At 42.3% G+C, this 25,101-nt stretch overlaps 1 protein-coding gene across 1 annotated transcript in view; it reads left to right on the top strand.

Annotated features, from left to right (window-relative positions):
• ppl (periplakin) overlaps positions 1-24,867 on the top strand; it is a 46,972-nt gene extending 22,105 nt beyond the window's left edge. The window contains exons 12-22 of the mRNA XM_061905915.1: positions 2,735-2,886; positions 8,992-9,092; positions 11,742-11,899; positions 11,968-12,146; positions 12,228-12,366; positions 14,867-15,060; positions 15,147-15,297; positions 16,364-16,447; positions 16,521-16,637; positions 20,562-20,654; positions 21,871-24,867. Of these exons, the coding sequence (XP_061761899.1) occupies positions 2,735-2,886; positions 8,992-9,092; positions 11,742-11,899; positions 11,968-12,146; positions 12,228-12,366; positions 14,867-15,060; positions 15,147-15,297; positions 16,364-16,447; positions 16,521-16,637; positions 20,562-20,654; positions 21,871-24,543 (4,041 nt within the window). The 3' untranslated portion in view covers positions 24,544-24,867. The remainder of the gene's footprint in view (positions 1-2,734; positions 2,887-8,991; positions 9,093-11,741; positions 11,900-11,967; positions 12,147-12,227; positions 12,367-14,866; positions 15,061-15,146; positions 15,298-16,363; positions 16,448-16,520; positions 16,638-20,561; positions 20,655-21,870) is intronic.
• Positions 24,868-25,101: the final 234 nt, after the last annotated feature.

Raw genomic sequence — 25,101 nt, 5'->3', positions numbered from 1 at the left:
TCGTCTGTTTTGGTGTCTGAAATATCAGACACCACTTGAAGAGAACTATACCTTTTTTTTTTTGCCTATCTTTCACAATCCTTAGACATACTCAGTGGCCTATTGGTTAGAGTGTCCGCCCTGAGATCGTTAGGTAGTGAGTTCAAACCCCGGACGAGTCATACCAAAGACTATAAAAAATGGGACCCATTGCCTCCCTGCCTGACACTCAGCATTGAGGGTTGGAACTGGGGGTTGAATCACCATAAATGATTCCCGGGCGCAGCACCGCTGCTGCCCACTGCTCCCCTCACTTCCCAGGTGATGGGTCAAATGCAGAGAACAAATTTCACCACACCTAGTGTGTGTGACAATCATTGGTACTTTAACTTTAACTTTAACAATGACGTTAATGGAAGTCGCTCTATTCAGTTTATAAAATGCTCTAAAAACATCAAAAAACCCCCATCAAGGTTTTTTAAACACGCTGAAAATGTATATGTAAAGTAGTAACAATAATAATAACATGTAATATATACTGTACATGATGTGTGTATATATCTAAAGTAAAAACATTCATAATTACATGTAATGCATACATGTTTTTGACACGGTCGACCACGCCACCTTAATCACTCGTCTTGGGAACTGTGTGGGCATTAAGGGCGCCACCCTCAACTGGTTCCGGTCGTAGCTGACTGAAAGGAGTTTGTGTGTAAGAATAGACAACTTTATGTCTTCCACAGCTCCTCTGCCACATGGGGTCCCCCAGGGCTCAATCCTTGGCCCCCTTTTTTTGCGCTTTACCTTCTCCTCCTTGGTTCTGTTATCAGGAAGCACAGTATTGCATTTCATTTTTATGCCGATGAATGCCAGATATACTTTCCCATGGCACAAAATAACACAGTCCAACGTCTCATTGACTGCCTGCACGACATCAAAGCTTGGCTTTCAGTTAACTTCCTGAACCTAAATGAAGACAAAACAGAAGTTATGTTGTTCGGTCCAAGTCGCTCTCTCTCCCAACGGTGACCTCGGCACTCTGTCCCCGTATCTCAGCGACTGTGTCAAAAACCTGAGGGTAAAGTTCAACTAAGATTTTAAGTTCGAAAAACAAATCAGCAGCGTCGTACAAAAAAGCTTTTATCAACTACGCCAAATAGCGAAAGTGAAACCGTTTCTGTCAGGACATGATCTTGAGAATTTTTTCCACGCCTTTATCTCAACTCGTTTAGACTACTGCAACGCCCTGTATGTAGGCATTAGCCAGGCCTCCCTCGTCCGCCTGCGGCTCGTGCAGAACTCTGCTGCTTGTCTGCTAACACAGACCCGCAGACGTGAGCACATCACCCCTATATTAGCGACCCTTCACTGGCTCCCTGTGCGTTACCGAATCCATTTTAAACTCCTTCTATTTGTTTTTAAACGTCTAAACAACCTCGCGCCAACATATCTCTCCGACCTCCTTCAGCCTTACTGCCCCACCCGATCCCTAAGATCTGCCAATCAGCAGCTACTGACGGTCCCTGACACAAGGCTGAAGCTTAGAGGTGACAGAGCATTCGCTGCTGCTGCTCCCAAGCTCTGGAACGACCTACCTCTGAGTGTTAGATAAGCCTCCTCTCTTCCTGTTTTTAAATCGCTCTTAAAAACACACTTTTATTCCATGGCCTTTAACACTCTGGGATCTCCATCTTGCTATGGCGTCCCATAATGCACCTACTGTGAACCTGTTTCTTAGTTTTATTTTTTTTGTTTTTATCGTGCTCTGTTTGTGTTGTGTTGTGTTTGCTCGATTTTCTTGTGTTATCTTTTAACCTGCCTATTGTACAGCACTTTAGCTACCCCTGTGGTAAATTTTAAATGTGCTTTATAAATAAAGCTGATTTGATTTGATTTGATTTTGATCGTTTTAAACATATTAATGTCAAAGAATGTAGAACTGTCTCAGCTCGGCCACGCCTTGCTATTGTGAAGTATATATTGTTCAGCTGCGTATGTCACACTTTATTACCTGCCCAAGACCACGGGCCAAGGTTTATAAGAATTGGCCGGCAAAACATGTTATTAAATAAAAAAGCTTAACCAACTAGCTAAAAAACAACAACATTAAAATTAAAAATTAAAAAAGCTTTACCAGCGAGCTAAAAACAATAACATTGAAATTAAAAAAATTAAAAAGCTTAACCAACTAGCTAAAAAACATTAAAATAAAACACCTATATTAAAAAAAAAAGTTAAAGTACCAATGATTGTCACACACATACTAGATGTGGCGAAATTATTCTCTGCGTTTGACCCATCACCCTTGATCACCCCCTGGGAGGTGAGGGGAGCAGTGGGCAGTAGCGGTGCGGTGCCCGGGAATCATTTATGGTGATTTAACCCCCAATTCCAACCCTTAATGCTGAGTGCCAAGCAGGGAGGTAATGGGTCGCATTTTTATTGTCTTTGGTATGACTCGGCCGGGATTTCAACTCACGACCTACGACTTCAAATCGTAAAAAACAAGACCATGGGCCACGGTTTACAAGAACTGGCCAGCAAAACATGTTATTTCTTAGACTAGCAGATACTACACTGGCATGAACACAAGCGACAATAATGTCTTTCCGCATCAAGAAACGACATACTCCGGTTTAAACATCTGTATTTTTATCCTGCTTTTGGCATGTTTTGATAATTGTGTCCCTTGTCACTACTGACTGGAAGACTTTTCAAACGATGACACCTTGCACTTTTTCAATGGTTGCAGGGGCAAATTGTACGGGGCGCCAGATACACTCTGCTGCGCAACAATGGACCCAAGTGGGACGTGAAGGACGCGAGTGGACAGACGCTGTCTGCTCCGGCAATCTGCTTCACCATTCCCCCGACTGACCCGGAGGCAGTGGCCATCTCTGAGAAGTCAGTTTGTACAATTGTATTTTATTTATTTTCATGGTCTATCAATTTAGATGCAGCTATAATTTCGCCATCTAGTGGACAACGCTAGTAATTCAGGTTAAGGACCATTAATTGAGCTGTATGATTCCACAGCATTCATTTATATGACCCGATGCAAACAGCGTTCTCCAGTCATGGTGCAAAGAAGTAAAAAAGCAGTAACCAACGCAAAATGTCAACACACCTGCTCACTGAACTTTGTGCACTATTTTTTAGCATTTCACCCGTTATGAAGCCTGATTGGAAAAATTCAAAACACTCTCCATACAAATTTTTGACCTTTGAGTTTAGCTCATGAAAAATGAGAGCGAAACCATACGTGCATATATTAATATTTTTCCACAGTGTGTATGGTACTTTTGCAAAGCTGCTAAAGCGAACTCGCGAAATAAAACAGCACAAAAATAATACCATTGTAAGCTAATCGTGTTGAAACAAACACTTGTTAGCCCAATGGTAACGACATTAGTTCATCCACCCAGCTAAAAAAAATGTTTATGTAAAGAAAAATTGAAAAGCTTAACCTGGCTAAAAAAAAAATATTAAGATAAAAAATAAAGAAGCTTAATCATCTAGCTAAAAAAACATTAAAATAAAAAATGTGCATTAAAAAAGCTTAACCACCCAGCTAAAAAAACAATGCATTGAAATAAAAAATAATAAAAAAGCTTAACCACCTAGCTAAAAGAAATTAGAATAAAAAAATTAAAAAGCTTAACCATCTAGCTAAAATAACATTTAAAAAAAGTACATTAAAAAAAGGTTAACCACTTTGCTATAAAAATATTTTAATGAACAATTTTCTGAAAGCTTAACCACCTAGCTAAAAAAATAAACAATTAAAATAAATAAAAAAGCTTAACCACCTAGCTAAAAAAAATGAGTTAAAATAAAAAATAAAAAAAGCTTAACAACCTAGCTAAAGAAAAACAATTTAAAAAAGCTTAACCACTTAGCTAAAAAAAACATTAAAATAAAAAATTTAAAAAGCTTAACCAGATAGCTAAAGAAAAAACATTGAAATAAAAAACTTTATTAAATAAGGTTAACCACCTAGCTGAAAAATATATATTTTGAAAAAAAAAGCTTTACCACCTAGCTAAAGAAAAACATTATAATAAAAAAAGCTTAACCACCTCGCAAAAAAAAACTTGATTTAGAAAACATTTAAAATGCTTAACGACCTCGCTAAAAAGAACATTAAAATAAAAAAAAAATAAATCTTAACCACCTACCTAAAAAACAAAACATTAAAATTACAAATAAAATAAGCTTAACATCTACCTAAAAAAACATTCAAATAAAAAAATAATAAATAAGCTTAACCAACTAGCTAAAAAAAATATTAAAAGAAAAAATCCATCCATCCATCCATCATCTTCCGCTTATCCGAGGTCGGGTCGCGGGGGCAACAGCCTAAGCAGGGAAACCCAGACTTCCCTCTCCCCAGCCACTTCGTCTAGCTCTTCCCGGGGGATCCCAAAGCGTTCCCAGGCCAGCCGGGAGACATAGTCTTCCCAACGTGTCCTGGGTCTTCCCCGTGGCCTCCTACCGGTTGGACGTGCCCTAAACACCTCCCTAGGGAGGCGTTCGGGTGGCATCCTGACCAGATGCCCGAACCACCTCATCTGGCTCCTCTCGATGTGAAGGAGCAGCGGCTTTACTTTGAGTTCCTCCCGGATGGCAGAGCTTCTCACCCTATCTCTAAGGGAGAGGCCTGCCACCCGGCGGAGGAAACTCATTTCGGCCGCTTGTACCCGTGATCTTATCCTTTCGGTCATGACCCAAAGCTCATGACCATAGGTGAAGATGGGAACGTAAATCGACCGGTAAATTGAGAGCTTTGCCTTCCGCCTCAGCTCCTTCTTCACCACAACGGATCGGTACAACGTCCGCATTACTGAAGACGCCGCACCGATCCGCCTGTCGATCTCACGATCCACTCGTCCCTCACTCGTGAACAAGACTCCTAGGTACTTGAACTCCTCCACTTGGGGCAGGGTCTCCTCCCCAACCCGGAGATGGCATTCCACCCTTTTCCGGGCGAGAACCATGGACTCGGACTTGGAGGTGCTGATTCTCATTCCGGTCGCTTCACACTCGGCTGCGAACCGATCCAGCGAGAGCTGAAGATCCCGGTCAGATGAAGCCATCAGGACCACATCATCTGCAAAAAGCAGAGACCTAATCCTGCGGTTACCAAACCGGAACCCCTCAACACCTTGATTGCGCCTAGAAATTCTGTCCATAAAAGTTATGAACAGAATCGGTGACAAAGGACAGCCTTAGCGGAGTCCAACCCTCACTGGAAATGTGTTCGACTTACTGCCGGCAATGCGAACCAAGCTCTGGCACTGATCGTACAGGGAACGGACCGCCACAATAAGACAGTCCGATACCCCATACTCTCTGAGCACTCCCCACAGGACTTCCCGAGGGACACGGTCGAATGCCTTCTCCAAGTCCACAAAGCACATGTAGACTGGTTGGGCAAACTCCCATGCACCCTCAAGAACCCTGCCGAGAGTATAGAGCTGGTCCACAGTTCCACGACCAGGACGAAAACCACACTGTTCCTCCTGAATCCGAGGTTCGACTATCCGACGTAGCCTCCTCTCCAGTACACCTGAATAAACCTTACCGGGAAGGCTGAGGAGTGTGATCCCACGATAGTTGGAACACACCCTCCGGTCCCCCTTCTTAAAGAGAGGAACCACCACCCCGGTCTGCCAATCCAGAGGCACCGCCCCCGATGTCCACGCGATGCTACAAAGTCTTGTCAACCAAGACAGCCCCACAGCATCCAGAGCCTTAAGGAACTCCGGGCGGATCTCGTCCACCCCTGGGGCCTTGCCACCGAGGAGCTTTTTAACTACCTCAGCGACCTCAGCCCCAGAAATAGGAGAGTCCACCACAGATTCCCCAGGCACTGCTTCCTCATAGGAAGACGTGTTGGTGGGATTGAGGAGGTCTTCGAAGTATTCCTTCCACCTATCCACAACATCCGCAGTCGAGGTCAGCAGAACACCATCCGCACCATACACGGTGTTGATAGTGCACTGCTTCCCCTTCCTGAGGCGGCGGACGGTGGTCCAGAATTGCTTCGAAGCCGTCCGGAAGTCGTTTTCCATGGCTTCCCCGAACTCTTCCCATGTCCGAGTTTTTGCCTCCGCGACCGCTGAAGCTGCACACCGCTTGGCCTGTCGGTACCTGTCCACTGCCTCCGGAGTCCTATGAGCCAAAAGGACCCGATACGACTCCTTCTTCAGTTTGACGGCATCCCTCACCGCTGGTGTCCACCAAGGGGTTTTAGGATTGCCGCCCCGACAGGCACCAACTACCTTGCGGCCACAGCTCCGATCTGCCGCCTCGACAATAGAGGTGCGGAACATGGTCCACTCGGACTCAATGTCCAGCACCTCCCTCGTGACATGTTCAAAGTTCTTCCGGAGGTGGGAATTGAAACTTTGTCTGACAGGAGACTCTGCCAGACGTTCCCAGCAGACCCTCACAATGCGTTTGGGCCTCCCAGGTCTGTCCGGCATCCTCCCCCACCATCGCAGCCAACTCCCCACCAGGTGGTGATCGGTAGAAAGCTCCGCCCCTCTCTTCCCCCGAGTGTCCAAAACATGAGGCCGCAAATCCGATGACACAACTACAAAGTCGATCATGGAACTGCGGCCTAGGGTGTCCTGGTGCCAAGTGCACATATGTACACCCTTATGTTTGAACATGGTGTTTGTTATCGACAAACTGTGACGAGCACAAAAGTCCAATAACAAAACACCACTCGGGTTCAGATCCGGGCGGCCATTCTTCCCAATCACGCCTCTCCAGGTTTCACTGTCGTTGCCAACGTGAGCGTTGAAGTCTCCCAGTAGGACAAGGGAATCACCCGGGGGAGCACTTTCCAGTACTCCCTCGAGTGTTCCCAAAAAGGGTGGGTACTCTGAACTGCTGTTTGGTGCATAAGCACAAACAACAGTCAGGACCCGTCCCCCCCACCCGAAGCCGGAGGGAGGCCCAGCCCGTCGCCTCTCACTGCCGGCAACGCCAGAGTGGAAGAGGGTCCAATCCCTCTCGAGAGAAGTGGTTCCAGAGCCCTTGCTGTGCGTCGAAGTGAGTCCGACTATATCCAGCCGGAATTTCTCGACTTCGCGCACTAGCTCAGGCTCTTCCCCCCCCAGTGACGTGACGTTCCACGTCCCAAGAGCTAGCTTCTGTAGCCGAGGATCGGACCGCCAAGTGCCCTGCCTTCGGCTGTCGCCCAGCTCACAATGCACCCGACCTCTATGGCCCCTGCTATGGGTGGTGAGCCCATTGGGGGGGTGACCCACGTTGCCTCTTCTGGCTGTGCCCGGCCGGGCCCCATGGGAACAGGCCTGGCCACCAGGTGCTCGCCATCGTGCCCCACCTCCGGGCCTGGCTCCAGAGGGGGGCCCCGGTGACCCGCGTCCGGGCGAGGGAAATCTGGGTCCATGATTTTTCATCTTCATAAAGGTCTTCGAGCTGCTCTTTGTCTGATCCCTCACCTAGAACCTGTTTGCCTTGGGAGACCTTACCAGGGGGCTTTATGTCCCCGGACAACATAGCTCCTAGGATCATTGGGACACGCAAACTCCTCTACCACGATAAGGTTGCAGCTCAAAGAAAAAAACTACATTAAAAAGAGCCTAACAGCCTAGCTGAAAAAAAAGTTCATAACAATTTTTAAATGCTTAACCACCCACCTGAAAAAACATTAAAATTAAAAATAAAACATTAAAATAAAAAAATTCAAAATGCTTAACCAACTAGCTAAAAAAAAAAATTGAAATTACAAAAAGAAAAGAAAAAGCTTAACCAAGAAGGACAAGCGGTAGAAAATGGATGGATGGATGGATGGAATTGAAAAAAGCTTAACCACCTGGCTAAAAAAATATATTGAAAAAAGAAAAATGAAAAAGCTTAACTAACTAGCTAAAAAATATTAAAATCAAAAATGTAAATCAAAAAAGTTCAACCACCTAGCCTTCGCACAATTTCCTGCTGTACTGCTGGAGTTTGTGGACTTCAAATCGTAAAAAATATTGCAAGAAATAACAAAATATCAGCAGTAAAATTACTTGGATAGCAAAATAATTTCAGTTACCAGCATTTTTTAGCAATGGCAATATAATCGAGAGTTCAAGCTAAAATGAAAGTTTCAAATTTGAATAATGAACAATGTGGATGGATAAAAGTTATTTTCAGCTTTACAGTGTAGTTGACGATAATTTGACATTGTCACTTCATGCTTTGAACTGTTTTTAAATGTCTCTTTTGGAAAAATATTGTGTTTTATACCATTATTTATCAACAGATGCAGAATAGCAATAAATAAAATACAAAATACAGTAAGCAAGAAACAAGTGGAGAACAAATACAACAAAACAGTCAAGAATGTATGTTTTTTTTTTTTTTATCACTATAAGGGATTTCAGATTGAAATACATTTTATTGTAAATGTGAATGTTTAAAATGTACATTTGTGTTTTTACAACTTTTTGCAAGGTGTTTCTGTCTTTGAGAAGCATACCAAATAAAATATCATTCTGGCAGAAATGTGTTGACAATGAAGTAAAAAACAGGTTTGATTGATTAATTAGTGGGAAAAATTGTTCATTAGGATAAAAAAAATTTGTAGACTTTTGGCGCGTGCGCAAACAGCTCAGTAAATGGAACAGGGACAATACCCTATGAAGTGAAGTGAATTATATTTATATAGCGCTTTTCTCTATTGACTCAAAGCGCTTTACATAGTGAAACCCAACATCTAAGTTACATTTAAACCAGTGTGGGTGGCACTGGGAGCAGGTGGGTAAAGTGTCTTGCCCAAGGACACAACGGCAGTGACAAGGATGGCGGAAGCGGGAATCGAACCTGCAACCCTCAAGTTGCTGGCACGGCCGCTCTACCAACCGAGCTATGCCGCCCCAACATAAGTAACTTGGACTACTAGATGGTGGCATAAACAAGATGGAAGTGCAATGCAATGTGAAAAGAGATGGTTTCTTTGTTAACGTTTGCCACGTTGTGTGCTCACAGTTTGGCTGCACAGCAGAATGCTGTCAAGCAGAAGATGGCAGACAGCAAAGGAGCTCTGCTAAAGCGTTTTGATGAGCTGAAGAAGGCCAGTGGTGGTGCAGGTACATTCGCCATATTATTCACACCTCATGTGCTGACACTACCCTGGGTATCGACGCTAGCAACACTCCCCTTACTTGTGCACACCAACAATTGTTAACTCTAATTAATATACTCGGTCATTTAGCATCTAGCTTAGCATTTAGCAGGCCTGCTCCTGGCTTGCTGTTGTTGTGTAACTGTCACATATTGTAGCTGACGAACCCTAAGATGCAGAGAAGGCGGGAGGCATGGTGTAGGTAAACATGATTTAATTCAACACTAAAACAAGAACAAACAGAAGGGTCCAAAAAAACGGCGGGCACAAGGCGGAGAACAAACTTGGCTATGAACAAAAAACACTTACTGTGACATGAAGGAACTATGTATATATATTTACATACATACATACACATATACATATACATACATATACACACACACATATATATATATATATATATAAACATACATATACACATATGTATATATACATACATATGTATTTGTGTGTGTATATATAAAACCACATTTTAATGTCAATATATATATATATATATATGTGTATGTGTATATACATTTAAGTATATGTATGTATACATATACAGTACATATATAACGAATGTTAATGTCCATAATTATATAATAAAACTAAATGTTAATGTCCGTATATATGTGTATACAGTATATATAAAAAACAAATGTTGTCCATATATATGTATATATATACAGTAAAAAAATGTTTACATTTATATATATATATACACATATATATATGTATATGTATATATATATATATATATATATATATATATATATATATATATATATATATATATAAAACAAATGTTAATGTCCATATGGATGTGTATACAAACCATGTTTCCATATGAGTTGGGCAACTGTGTTGGATGTAAATTTAAACGGAGTACAATGATTTGCAAATCATTTTCAACCCATATTCAGTTGAATATGCTACAAAGACAACATATTTGATGTTCAAACTGATAAACTTTTTTTTTGCAAATAATCATTAGCTTTAGAATTTGATGCCAGCAACGCGTGACAAAGAAGTTGGGAAAGGTGGCAAAAAATACTGATAGAGTTGAGGAATGCTCATCAAAAACTTATTTGGAACATTCCACAGGTGTTCAGGCTAATTGGGAACACAAGAAAGGATGGGGCGAGGTACACCCCTTTGTCCACAACTGCGTGAGCAAATAGTCAAACATTTTAAGAACAACGTTTCTCAAAGTGCAATTGCAAAAAATTTTGGGATTTCAACATCTACGGTCCATAATATCATCAAAAGTTACTGAAAATCTGGAGAAATCACTCCACGCAAGCTGCATGGCCGGAAACCGACATTGAATGACCGTGACCTTCGATCCCTCAGACGGCACTGTATAAAAAACCGACATCAATCTCTAAAAGATATCACCACATGGGCTCCGGAACACTTCAGAAAACCACTGTCACTAAATACAGTTGGTCGCTACATCTCTAAGTGCAAGTTAAAGCTCTACTATGCAAAGCAAAAGCCATTCATCAACAACACTCAGAAACGCCGCCGGCTTTGCTGGGCCTAAGCTCATCTAAGATGGACTGATGCAAAGTGGTAACGTGTTCTGTGGTTTGACAAGTCCGCATTTCAGTTTTTGGGGGGAAACTGTGGACGTTTTGTCCTCCGGATCAAAGAGGAAAAGAACCATCTGGATTGTTATAGGCGCAAAGATGAAAAGCCAGCATGTGTGATGGTAGGATGGTGTGTTAGTGGCCAAGGCATGGGTAACTTACACATCTGTGAAGGCACCATTAATGCTGAACGGTACATCCAGGTTTTGGAGCAACATATGTTGCAGTCCAAGCAACGTTATCATGTACGTCCCTGCTTAGTTCAGCAAGAAAATGCCAAGCTACATGTTACAACAGTGTGGCCTCGGAGTAAAAAAATGTGCGGGTACTAGACAGACCTGCCTGCAGTCCAGACCTGTCTCCCATCGAAAATGTGTGGCGCCTTATGAAGCATTAAATACAACAGCGGAGACCCCGGACTGTTGAACGACTGAAGCTCTACATAGAACAAGAATGGGAAAGAATTCCACTTTCAAAGCTTCAACAATTAGTTTCCTCAGTTCCCAAACGTTCATTGAGTGTTGTTAAAAGAAAAGGTGATATAACACAGTGGTGAACATGCCCTTTCCCAACTACTTTGGCACGTGTTGCAGCCATGAAATTTTAAGTTAATTATTATTTGCAAAAAAAAATAAAGTTTTTGAGTTTTAACATCTGCGATGAGGTGGCGACTTGTCCAGGGTGTACGTCGCCTTCCGCCCGATTGTAGCTGACATATGCGCCAGCGCCCCCCGCGACCCAAAAGGGAATAAGCGGTACTGTAGAACATGGATGGATGGATAGAGTTTGAATATCAAATATCTTGTATTTGTAGTGCATTGAATTGAATATGGGTTGAAAATTATTTGCACATCATTGTATTCCGTTTATATTTACATCTAACACAATTTCCCAACTCATATGGAAACGGGGTTTGTATATATACTGTATGAATAAATATATATATATATATATATATATATATATATATATATATATATATATATATATATATATATATACATATTCATATTTATAATGTATATTTGTGCCATCAGACAAGGAGGAACAGCAGTGCCGCCAGATGATGGCGGGTTTGGACAAGGTTGCCGCCGATATCGACAAACAAGAGAAGGCCATTCAAGCTCGACTGCGCCCCCCGCTGGAGCTGAAGAAGCCACTGCAAGATAGTGCCGACCGCCTGCAGGAATTTAGGGTAAAGCGCTGCGGTCGCACTGTGCTGGTCTCGACCTTCTCTCCTCTTCTTGACAAACTCTTTTCCAGGACATTGCCAACGCGGTCCATAGAATCGAGCCAGAGAAGCAGTCCAAGGTGGAGGAGGCCAGGAAGTTCCTAAACTCCAGCCCACAAAGTGCCAGCGCGCCCCACCTGCACAGCAAGGTGGACGACGTCAACAGGAAGTACACCTACCTGGAACAGCTTCTTCAGAGCAGTCAAGACAAGTACGCGGCCAACTTGGCGAGGGTCTTTTCGTTGCTCCCCATATTTACATACGCCACATTTGCATGTTTCGCTTTCTTCAGGCTGAAGAACTCCAACCAGCTGGAGAGTTCTCTCCAAAATGGAAAAACTTTGCTGTCCAGCTATGAGAACAGACTGGCCAGAGACGATGTGGCTCCTTCAGACATTCCCTCGCTGGAGAAAACCCAACGAGAACTGGCAGTAAGATATTCTATTCTGTAGTGTACAGTAGGTTGGTGTTGGCCCCGCCCCGCAACTAAAGCAGGACAGGACAGTCGACAAGACAAGTCCGAAAGAGATACAGTATTACCTGTTCACAGATGCTACCTGGAGGTTGTAGGAGATCACTGCAGCATGCAGATTCTCACAGGACACGCTGTAATAATGTAGTTGTTCGTTCTAACAGAGAGAAATCACCTCTTACGAGCCCAAATGAGAAGGATGTAGAAAAGCATAAATACATCTGCTAGTAGAATCCTTTTCAAAAAGTTCTGAATCCAGACTGTGATCTGGATCAGCCCCAAAATATAATCACTTGTTCCTTATCCCATTTCTGACGTTTTCCTGAAAGTTTTATCAAAATCCACCCATTTCTGCTAGAAACAAATACTATATTTTCCAGGCTATAAGGCGCACTTCAAATCCTTTTTATTCTTCAAAACTCGACAGTGCGCCTTGTAACCCAGTGTGACTAATGTAAGGAATAATTCTGGTTTTGCTTACCGACCTCGAAGCAATTTTATTTGGTACATGGTGTAATGATAAGTGTGACCAGTAGATGGTAGTCACACACAAGAGACAGGTGTAGACTGCAATATGATGACAGTCACACATAAGAGATATGTGTCGACTGCAATATGACTCAAGTAAACAACATCAACATTTTATATGTATGTTCCATTGAAAATATAGAACATTACTCACAGTGCTCAAAAATCTATCAAAATGTTTTAGTACCAATTTGGTAAGCTGTGAAGCCACACCACTTGAAGAGGTGTTAAGGTAGTGTAAAGTTATTACTTCTATATGTCTGTAAACTTGCCATGAAAACGCTAAAACATACCGGTGTAGTGAGTTTACATTATTCACCCAAGGAACTTTAGTTATTAGAGAGTTCCAGTTGGACGGTTTTTCACGGGACACATTTCATGTTGTTGTTTCTGGATGAGGAGATGCTGCTCCGTTATTGATTGAAGTAAAGTCTGAATGTTATTAAAACAGTTAGCTTCATCTTTTAACATTTCTTCCACTCCCGTCCTTGCACGCTACACCACTACAACAAAGATGACAGGGAGAAGATGCTGTCGAAGGTGAGCCACGTAAATAAGACCACCCACAAAACAGCGCATCCTGAAGAAACTGTCAGAAAGCGGTTTGAAGATGATCTGTAAAACATCATCTATGTAACATTTTGACCAAAGAACCACCATTACATGTTATTTACACCACAAAGAAGCCCTTTACAAATTAGAAAAAAAAAAAGATAATAATATGACCCCTTTAATGCACCCTGTAATTTGGTGCGCCTTTTGTATGAAAATAGACCTGACTAGACCCGCTCATTGGCAGTGCGCCTTATAATACGGTACATTAAAACAAACTAATTGTCCAGTTAGGCTAGTAAAAATTTGAAAATGATCTTATTAATGATGAAAAATTATATCTATCTGCGATTAATCATGAGTAATTTTGAGCTAACTATGAACAAACTGCGATGAATCACCATTAAATATTTTATCCATTGACAGCCCTAAAAAAAAATTATATACAAATATATATATATATATATATATATATATATATACATACATACATACATACATGGGCTTCACAGTGGAAGAGGGGTTAGTGCGTCTGCCTCACAATACGAAGGTCCTGCAGTCCTGGGTTCAATCCCAGGCTCGGGATCTTTCTGTGTGGAGTTTTCATGTTCTCCCCGTGAATGCGTGGGTTCCCTCCGGGTACTCCGGCTTCCTCCCACTTCCAAACACATGCACCTGGGGATAGGTTGATTCGCAACACTAAATTGGCCCTAGTGTGTGAATGTGAGTGTGGTGTGAATGTGAGTGTGATGTTGTCGGTCTATCTGTGTTGGCCCTGCGATGAGGTGGCGATATGCCCAGGGTGTACACCGCCTTCCGCCCGATTGTAGCTGAGATAGGCGCCAGCTCCCCCTGTGACCCCAAAAGGGAATAAGTGGTAGAAAATGGATGGATGGACATATATATATATGTATGTATATACATGCAAACATATATATATGTATGTATCTATACATATATATATATATATATATATATATATATATATATATATATATATATGTATGTATATACATGCAAACATATATATATGTATGTATATATACATGAATATATATATATATATATATATATATATATATATATCTATACATTTTTTACCGCTTGTCCCGTTCGGTGTCGCAGGGGGGTCGCTGGAGCCCATCTCAGCTGCATTCGGGCGGAAGGCTGGGTACTCCCTGGACAAGTTGCCAATATAACACTTACTCTTAAGACTTTTTTGACTGAAGCCTTTTTGGACCTTTAACACTCACCACATTTGAGGGTCCCCAACGGTAATGAAGTCACAACATTTCCCGTGGGGTTTATTTGTGTTTTCTGAAGACCTGCATTTCACGTGTTATGTCGTATTGGACTAATGTCCCTCTCTACACTGGCAGGATATCGCAGGAGACCTGAGGTCCAAAAGGTCTGTGATCAATGAGACAGAGCAGAACCTACGCTTGGCCAAAACCAGCTGTGACCAAATGGCCATCAAGTTCCAAGAGCACTGCCCAGACATTGAGAGGCAGGAAGCTGATGTCCAGAAGCTCAACAAGCGTTTCAACATCCTCAACAATCAGATCGACACCAGGTTAGATGGCCATGAGAAGAACAGGAAATACACATCTAGAAAAACAACAACTCGCAGTTCTCTTTTTCACACTCGTTTGATCGCAGGTCCCAAAGTTTGCAGAGGGCCAAGATGTCGTACGGTAATTATCGCAACGACTACAACAACTTGAACAACTGGCTCTCTCGCATCCCTAACTACGAGCCATCTGAAACCGACGACCTAAGACAGCTGGAGACCAAACTGAAGAACCAGAGGGTGAGCGTGGTTAGCAACAGAATCACAGATGCGCTTTTTTTATTGCGGCTAATTGGTCCCAGGCCTGACCACAAAGTAGGATTAATAAATGTACAATAGAAGAATAGAACAGAATAGCTCTATCACAAAATAGTCCAAAGGTGCGTGCATTGTCTGTCTATCAGCCTGGAGGTCTTTCCGCTCAGCGTTTTTTGGAACAGAGTCAACATCTGAGGTAACTTTGAAGAAGTGGCAAGGGGTTTTTCAGGTCGTCTTTCGCTGCACTGGTCTTGCTGGGTTGTTTACAGCAAGGCTTTGCCAAGGCTATTGTAGAGGGAGTCGAGTTGTTTTTGGTTTTGGCGAGCAAACACAATCCAATGGTTCGTCAGATACAATTCCGGCTGTAAATTTTGAGTATAATTTTGCGTTTTTATTGCTACAGTTGTCACCCGGCCACTACAACGCGACCACTGCGTGGAAATGTTTAATCACATCCTGGGTTGTTCCTCTAAGTTAGGACTGGGCTTACATGTGCTGAAACCATGGGCCTTCATCTTTCTGCCAGAACTTGGTCAACGTGACAGGCACAGCTACAACCATTAGTGTGTTGTTAGCATTCCGTGCTGCGTGTCCTGAGTTGTCATTCCACATCGCTCACGGCCAAAGGCTCACCAATGTCATGTGGGTCGTTTGATGTAGCTGATAGCAGTCTTGTTAGCATTAAGTGGCGTGTTAGCACTGGGACGTCTTGCGTTTCGCATTATTGATGAGACAGGAGTTGAAGGTGATTGTCATGGGGAAGAAAGTACCAACATTAGCTGTCGGGTTGTTAGCATTGTTCCGCTTTAACCATAAAACAGAAGTTCCACTTGGTGAGTATTTTTACCACAGCAACATAATAATAGAAAATAAGACAAAAACTGTACTGTGATACAACTTATTTAATGTAGCACTTAATTCAGGCCCAAATATGTAGAACATGCTTTTAAAATATACAATGTGGTGAAGCCGCAACAATCAAAGGGATGACTGTACCACTAAATGTCTTATCGGATTGGATTGATTGCATCATCTACCTTGTTTGCAGAACTTGCTGTCTGATATTACAAGGAAGGAATCCGACATGAACAACTTATCCAAAAATGGCCGACTTTACCAACAGGCTATCAAGGTAAAAAGGTTCTTTACCACCCTGTCATCGCTACAAATCTTTTTGATAATTCTTTACTGATTGATATTTGAAGGACTATGAGACCGAAACAGAGAAATTTCGATCCATACTGGACCTTGACGATGGACTTGTACCTCAGACGTACAAGAGAAGCAGACTGGAATCACCAGGAATGGTTGTCAAAGCGGAGGTGAGGAAAACATTAACGCTTGGAGTGTGAACTCAAATGTACTTGCAACTAATCAGTAGACATCGGAATGAGAATCAGAAATACTTTATTAATCCCCGAGGGGAAATTCAGACTTTCAGCACAACTTCATTCAGGGAGACAGAACAGGAACACTGACGGGTCTGCCAACATCCGTGCCCCTTAGAAAGATGGGAAATAGGTAAAGGCTGTGGGGAGATAAATAAAATTAGGTTCGGTCTCAGACTGGGCTCTTAGGGAGGGGTCCAGACTAAGGCCAAGATAAAATAACTTGATACCCATAGGCACACATAAACATGTTAAAAAGAATCCACAAAACTTGCAACCGAGGTGATAGAGTGGAGGGCTGCTGCTATCTAAAGTGCTGCTCAGCCGTCCATCACCCCTGAGGAATTTAAGCGGTGGCAAAGGCGTGGGATGGGGGTGGGGGTTTGTGTGCATATGCTCATTGTCCAGGGTGTAGATGTTGTGTCTATAGGCCCGAAGTCGCGCTGCAGGCGTTACTTGTAAAGTTCAACTCCCAGGTGTTGTTGGAGGAGGAAGGGGGGTTCAGAGCCGCTATCACGGGGGATGTTTTCAGAACAGCCTCCTTCTGTTGTGAGCAGCGTCAAGGCCATTTGAGTGAGGTGAATCATAGATAAGGATTTTTGTTTTGCAAGCGAACAGACATTTAAAAGGCTTGTCTAATCTAATTGTCCACGCTGGCTCTCAAGTTGAGAAATTTTCGCATTTCAGTAAGCCTCCAAGTGACGTGATACTATTTAGGATTCAGTTAAAAAATTGCCACAGTCTGTGTTACCACAGCTTAAACCCTTGCCTTCCATTGTGACGGGCAGCCTTTGAGCTCCTTGAACGGCTGGTACTGGTGAGGAGGGTCCGCCAGATAGTCCAAAATTGAATTCAGGAGGAGTATCGTGGTTTTTCGTCCTGGTTGTTGAACTGTGGACCAGATCTATACTCTTGGCAGCATCGTTGAGGGTTCATGGGAGTTCACCAACTTGGAGAAAGCTTTAGACTGTGATTTTGGAGACCTGCTCCCTGTATGACTGACGTCAGAGCTCGGACCTCATTGTAGGCAACAAGTTGGACTTGTTTCCAGTGAGGGTTGTTTTCACCAAGGCTGCACTTTGTCACCGATTCTGTTCATAACTTTTCTGGATATAATTTCTAAGACCAATCAGTGGTTGCAGGATTAGGTCTCTGCTTTTTGCAGATAATGCAGTTCTGCTGGCTTCATCTTGAGCCGTAACCTGCTGTTCTCACTAGATTGGTTTGTGAAGCGATTGGAATGAAAATCAAAACCTCCAAGTGCCGGTTTACGGTTCTCGCCCGGAAAAGGGCAGAGTGCCATCTTCGGGTAGGTGATGAGATTCTGCCTCTGTGGGAGGAGTTCAAGTACCTCAGAGTCTTGTTCACAAGTGAAGGAAGAACAGATTGTGAGGGCAACAGGCGGATCGGTGCAGGCTCCGCGATGATACAGACTTATCATCGGTACCACAGGGAGCTTTAAATTTTCCGGTCGATTTACGTTCCTATCCTCATCTGAGGTCATGAGCGTTGGGTCGTGACGGACAAAGAACCTAAGGACTTCGGATAAACAGAAAAAGATAAACAGATGGACGTTAGCATCTAAGTATCCTGCATTTGTTATCATTAATATTGTATTAGAATATTGTTCTTCCTTAACTATGAAAGCATTTGCACACCACTATATCCAGAACACGATTCAATCATGGTCCAGAGATGTCTAGTAAGTAGACAGGGATTGATTCTTCTAAGTTTCTAATTATTTTATTCTGTTGTGTAATCAAACAATCAATCAATCAATGTTTATTTATATAGCCCTAAATCACAGTGTCTCAAAGGGCTGCACAAACCACAACGGCATCCTCGGTAGAGCCCACATAATGGCAAGGAAAAACTCAACTCAGTGGGACGTCAGTGACAGTGACAATGATGACTGTAAGAAACCTTGGAGAGGACCGCATATGTGGGCATATGGGGTACGCCTTTTTGGAGCCTTTTTTAATTCAGCGGTGCTATACTATCAATGGTTTCGCGCAAGGTGTAGTTAAAGTTGTTAGTGAGGTTATCAATAGAGCCCACATACTTTGGGAATGGTGCCATTACCGAGGGCAGTAGGCCAGCAAGAGTCGTCGTTGTGCCAGCATTAATATTGCGGCTGCTGTAACAGTTATTATTATTATTAGCTTGCCAAACATGAGTCTGAACTTCGAATTTTATAAGGTAATGATCGGACATTACTTTAGTATACAGGAGTATCATAACTTTGGAAACGGTGATACCCCTGACAAGCACTAGGTCTGTCGTATTACAGTTGCGATACTTGGGTTCATTTATTATTTGTGTAAGACCACAGCTATCAATTATAGTCTGGAGCGCCACGCACGGTGGGTCCAATGGGGTATTCACATGGATATTAAAGTCCCCCATTATAATTATATTATCGGCGTGCGTCACTAGATGATAAATGGGTTGTACATGTATAGCGCTTTTCTACCTTCAAGGTACTCAAAGCGCTTTGACACTACTTCCACATTTACCCATTCACACACACATTCACACACTGATGGAGGGAGCTGCCATGCAAGCCGCCAACCAGCACCCATCAGGAGCAAGGGTGAAGTGTCTTGCTCAGGACACAACGGACGTGATGAGGTTGGTACTAGGTGGGATTTGAACCACGGCCCCTCGGGTTGCGCACGGCCACTCTTCCACTGCGCCACGCCGTCAGCAACGAACTCTGAGAATTCACTGATGAAGTCCGAATAGGGCCCTGGAGGCGGTAGTTAACAGCCAGGTATAGAGGCAGCGGTGTGACAGACCTCATAGTAAGCACCTCAAACGATTTATATTTATTATTTAGGTTAGGACTAAGGTTAAAGTTTTCATTGTATATTAGTGCGACCCCCCCCCCCCCACCCCCCACACCCCTTTTAAGGGGACGGGCAATATGCGCATTCGTATAGTTAGGAGGAGATGCCTCATTTAGCGCAAAAAAGTCATCGGGTGTAAGCCAGGTTTTGCTGAGACCGATGACGTTAAGATTGTTGTCTCTAATGACCTCATTAAATAATAACGTTTTGGGAGACAATGATCTTATGTTTAAAAAGCCCATATTATAGGTATTTGGCTGTTTTAAGGAGTTTATGATCAAATTATCCCTAGTAGTAATATTAATAATGTTGGGTTTATTATGCGTAGTGCACTTAAAATGATTACGACCATATCTAGGAATTGATATGACGGGAATTTTCAGATTGTTTGCTTGATGCTCCGATAAACTGAACGCATCATAATTTGCCACCTCAGTAGGACGCATTTCCAACTCTGACACAGTCATAGCAGAAATAACATTATGTGAGTTGTGTATTATTCTAAGAAAATTGCTATGTGTGCAGGGGTTATCCAGCCTGGCGCTGGCTAGTTCTAACTTAACTGACTCCTCACCCAGACTAGCAGGCTTGCGTCTTCCATTTAAATCCAGCTTCAGGTAGTCCAGTTTGTTCTCCTGGGAGCGGACGTTTGAAAGCAGGATGGAAGGAAGCGGCGTTCTGTGGGGACTAGCCTTTTGCATTGTTGTTAGCCCCGCTCGGCATCCCCGCTTCTGCTTCCGATCACACCGCTTACGTGTCTTGTAATGGTAATGTGTTAGAACATAAGTCTGCAAACAAACACAGCACTGGATTGACTTCCTGATTTTGTGACCATGTCAGTGGAACAAATGAAATCGGGAAGTTCAACAATTTAAAGTATGCACAAAACCACTACAATTTGAACAAAAATTACGTTTTGTTTGTTTACTCACATCTACACATGATTGAAATAAACTTCTCAGCTGGGTACTGCCGTAACTGAAGTTAACATTTTATTCTCCTGCTGCAGGAATCTGCCATCGAGGCCAAGTTCACTGAGGTAAATGCTGTCAACAAGCAAAGGCTGCAAAACCTTGAGTTCACACACAGCCTTCTCAAACAGGTGAACTTCTTTTTGCAAATTTCATATTTTATACTTGACCCTAATACTGGCTAAACGTGATCATATTTACTGTATGTTTACTATGTGGAAAATAAGTAGTTGATCCCCTGCTGATTTGGCTCATTTACCCAAAGATATGAAGAGTCAGAATGTTTACATTAGGTTTATTATAACTGTGAAAGACAGAACGTAAAATTAAATAAAGGTTATAAAATAATTTGCGTTTGATGGAAGTAAGTATTATAAATCAAATACAAATAAATGTACAACCTTTTGTTTTGTTTTTTTTTCTTAATTTTTACTATACCTTCTGTCTCTCTTGGTTAGTATAAACTGAAAAAAAATGAGGTCTTGGAATCTCAAGTTACCTTCCGATACGAGAGACGATAGGTGTCAATACAAATTCTGTATTGTGATACTCTAGACTACAATTAGCGATATAAATCATTATTATCCTTTGGTCCTTTGGGTATGTATGTATATTGCGGCGATATATATATATGTATATGTATGTATATGTATATCTATATATGTATATATATATGTATGTATATGTATATATATCTATATATGTGTGTATATATTTATATGTATATATATATACATTTTAAATATATATTTATACATATATAATTATGTGTATATATGTATGTATGCACATATATATGTACGTACGCATGTATGTATGTATGCATCAGGACTGTCAAACAATTAAAATGTTTAATTACCATAATTCAATCCCATTGAGTGTAGTTAACGCTTCATGCAAGATGTTTATCTTTAATAGGTATACTTTAAAGAGGTAATTTTTAAGTTTTTAACAAACAGTATGCTATTTTAACAAACAGTATGCTATTTTAATCAGCTTAACAGAGAATGGACACAAACACACTTTTTACAGACACCAAAAACACACCATCTCTCACACAAATAAGATACGCTCTCGCTCACCTGTTTACCCCTTTCTGACACAGGTTAAGAGTTGAAAAAAATAAGTATAAATTAATATTATAAATATTGCCTGAGAGCGCATCAATGGTAAATGCAAAATATGGTGAAGTTTGCCATATTGATATTTTGTCAAAAAAATTTGGACTGTTAACTTGTTTACAAACCGACAAAATCAGCATGAGGTCAAATACTCATATTCCCCACTCTATACATCTTGTATACGGTACATATTTTGTAACGTTAACAAATGTAAATTATTTTTCAGCAACCAGATATCCCATTGATCCACTCAACAAATGTCCAGTCTGTTAATGCTGCTGCCCCAGGAGGAGAGCTTTGGAGGATCAGGAAGCAGTTGCAAGATGAAATTCAGAGGAGAGAGCAGTTAGACAAAGAAGTTGAGACCATCCAGACAGAAATATATGTCCTTGAAGGACAGAGGCCTCAGGATACTGTTGTCAAGAAGGAGGTCATCAAAAAAGTTCCTGACCCTCAGCTAGATGAGGACATCTACAAGATTCAACAGAAGCTTTCGGAGGAACGTCGCACTACCCATGTCCTGGATAATGAGCTTGAGGTACTCAAATTGAAGCTGCGTGGTCTTGATACGGAGGTAAAAGAAGGGGCACAGCAGTACATGGTCAAGGAGGTTCTGCGGATTGAAAGAGACCGTGGTCAGGAAGAGGAGGTGCGCAAGCTTAGGGAAGAGTTAGACGAGCTAAGAAGGCAAAAGTTGCTGAAAGATAATGAAATTATTCAGATAAATAAGCAGCTGACAATTCTGGTCGAAGAGAAGAATAAAGAGCAAGAAGTTATCACCGAAGAGGAGGTCATCAAAGTTCAAAATGATCCCCAACTTGAAACAGAGTACCGACTACTCTTAGACAGGAAGCAGAAAGAAACCGAAGGCAGAAAACAGCTGGAGGATGAATTGAAATTCCTCCAGGAGAAAATACGCAGGCTGGAAAAAGAGAAATTAATGGCTGAGGAGAAGATTTCCATCAAGGAGGTGCTTAAAGTCGAAAAAGATGTGGCTTTAGAAAGAGAGGTAGAAAACCTACGGAGGCAATATGAAGATGAAAAATCCAAACGAAGATCATCACAGCGAGAAAAAGCTGATCTCCAAAGGAAGATTACTAGTCTAGAGGAGGAGAAGTCCAAGGTTATCATTCAAGAGAAGATGCGAGAAATCGTCCGCCCGGACCCCAAGGCCGAGAATGAGGTGGCCAACCTGCGTCTTGAACATGTTGAGCAGCAGAGGCGCTATAAAGACGCAGAGCTGCAGCTTAGGACACTGCAAGATGAGCTGACCATGCTCAAAAACAGAGGTCCTCAAATAGAGATAAAGGAGATCATTAAAGAGGTGATCAAATACAAGACAGATCCACAGACAGAAAGGGAACTTGAAAGGCTTCGTAATGAAATTGTTGACAAGACCCACCAGACCGAGAAATCTGAGATGGAGATCCGCCAGCTTAATGACGAAATTCAAAGATGGAGAAACATGAAGCCTCAAGTGCAGACTAAAGAGGTTGTCAATGAAGTTCTGCAGTACAGAGAGGATCCGAAAACGAAGGAGGAGATTGAGGTCCTTAAAAGAAAACTGGCCGATGAACAGTCGAAACGTCTCGAACTTGAGAGAGAGAAATCTTCCCAAGAGGAAAGGATCAGACTGAGGAAGATAGATCTGTCTCAAGTCCGTGAGAAGGTTGTTCAGCAGGAAGTGGTCAAAATGGAAGAAGATGCTATGCTCAGATCAGAATGTGACACGTTCGTACACAACATCAACAACGAGCAGAGACAGAAGGAGACTTTGAAAGCAGAGCTGTATCAGCTGCAAAGAATGAAGGCTGACTTGGACCAGCAGCTGGAGGATCTTGAGCGGGAACGCAGAGCGAGGCGTGAGGCTGAGTTGGAGATCCAGAGACTTCGGGTCATACTTACTGAACTGGAGATGCGGGACAAAGAGAACCGTGAAAAGGTGACTGTCAAACAAAAGGTGGTCCTGCAGCAGGATCCCCAACAGGAGAAGGAACACTCTATCCTTCGACTGCAGCTGGATGAAGAGAGGCATAAGCGCGTCCTGCTGGAGAAAGAACTGAATGCTCTGATTCAGCAGCATATCACCCTCGAGAAGATGGATGTGAAGGAAAGAGTTGTTCGCACCGAGAAGATCCAAGTTGAGAAGGATCCAGAGGCTGAGCATGAGATTGAAAACCTGAAGAGGACTCTGGAAGAGGAGAAACGGAGAAAGAGAGAACTGGACCAAGAATTGGTAACGATCACTTCCAGGCTGTCTGAGATGGAGTTTTCCAACACCAAGTTCACTAAGGAGCTGGTCTACGTCCGAGATGAAAGTAGCCGCTTGCAGCAGGAAAATCAAAGGCTGCAGAATGATATTCGCAGGCTTCGTTCTGAGATTGAGATCACCAGCAAGGAGACTCGGCATATCACTGATTCCGCACCAAGAGAGGATGGCAAGAACCTAGAGTTGAGGCTTGAATCACTACAGAGAGAACTTGCAGAGCTCAGAGGCGTAACGACCAAAAAGGATGAAGAGATAGAAAGGCTACAAAAGAATCTGACTGCTGTGCGACAGAAGAGGGAGCAGAGAGAAAGTCATTTGCGTAGGTCCATCGTCGTTATTGACCCAGATACCGGCAAAGAGATGCGACCGGAAGAGGCTTACAAATTGGGACTGATCGACTGGAAGATGTTCGTCAACCTGCAGAGCCAAGAGTGTGACTGGGAGGAAATCACAGTCAAGGGCCCCAAGGGAGAATCATCTGTTCTCCATGACAGGAAATCAGGGAAAAAGTTCTCCATCGATGATGCTTTGAGTTTTGGCCATATCACAAATCATCAACTTCAGCAGTATATGAACAAACAACTGACCATCCAGGAGTTTGGTGCTTTGGTGTCGGGCAAGAACAAGTAAATACAAAACATGTTGGGCTTTATTCTACACAGTAGCTTTTTACTATCTGATGGCTTTGTTTTGTGGTGAACGGGCATTATTGTACTTCCTTGTTTCTAAAAGCACAATGTATTTATTTGCTTACTAATGGTCCAATCTATGAAACTGAAAAAATATGCAATGATGAATTACTTTCATTTGCTACATTGGGTACAAGGGTGTCAAAATAAAGGTGCTTCTCTTGATTTTGCCAATGAAGTGCATTAAAACACCAGAATGTTTCCAATATTTGTGTGATTTTGAGGTTACAACTATATGCTCTCAATAAAAGACACATTTAACTGAGTTGAGTGTTTTGTTTTGTTTTTATTTAAAGCATGTTTAGATCACTGGATTATTTTACATCATACTATAGGTAGAGGTACATAGAGTAGCCAAGAATTGTAATAGTTGTCACTGGTTTAAAGTCAGTCTACCTGTACCGGTGGTCCAAGAAGATGTAGGCGTGTACAGTTTTTGCCCTAACCCGGGGGTGGAGGGGTAATTGCACTAAGCTGTTTAAGCAAAGTGTTATATACC

This window comes from Nerophis ophidion, linkage group LG07, assembly GCF_033978795.1.
Source record: "Nerophis ophidion isolate RoL-2023_Sa linkage group LG07, RoL_Noph_v1.0, whole genome shotgun sequence".
NCBI classification, from domain to species: Eukaryota; Metazoa; Chordata; class Actinopteri; order Syngnathiformes; family Syngnathidae; genus Nerophis; species Nerophis ophidion.
Note: the sequence above shows the minus strand (reverse complement) of the source record. Positions and strands in the feature narration are given on the sequence as shown.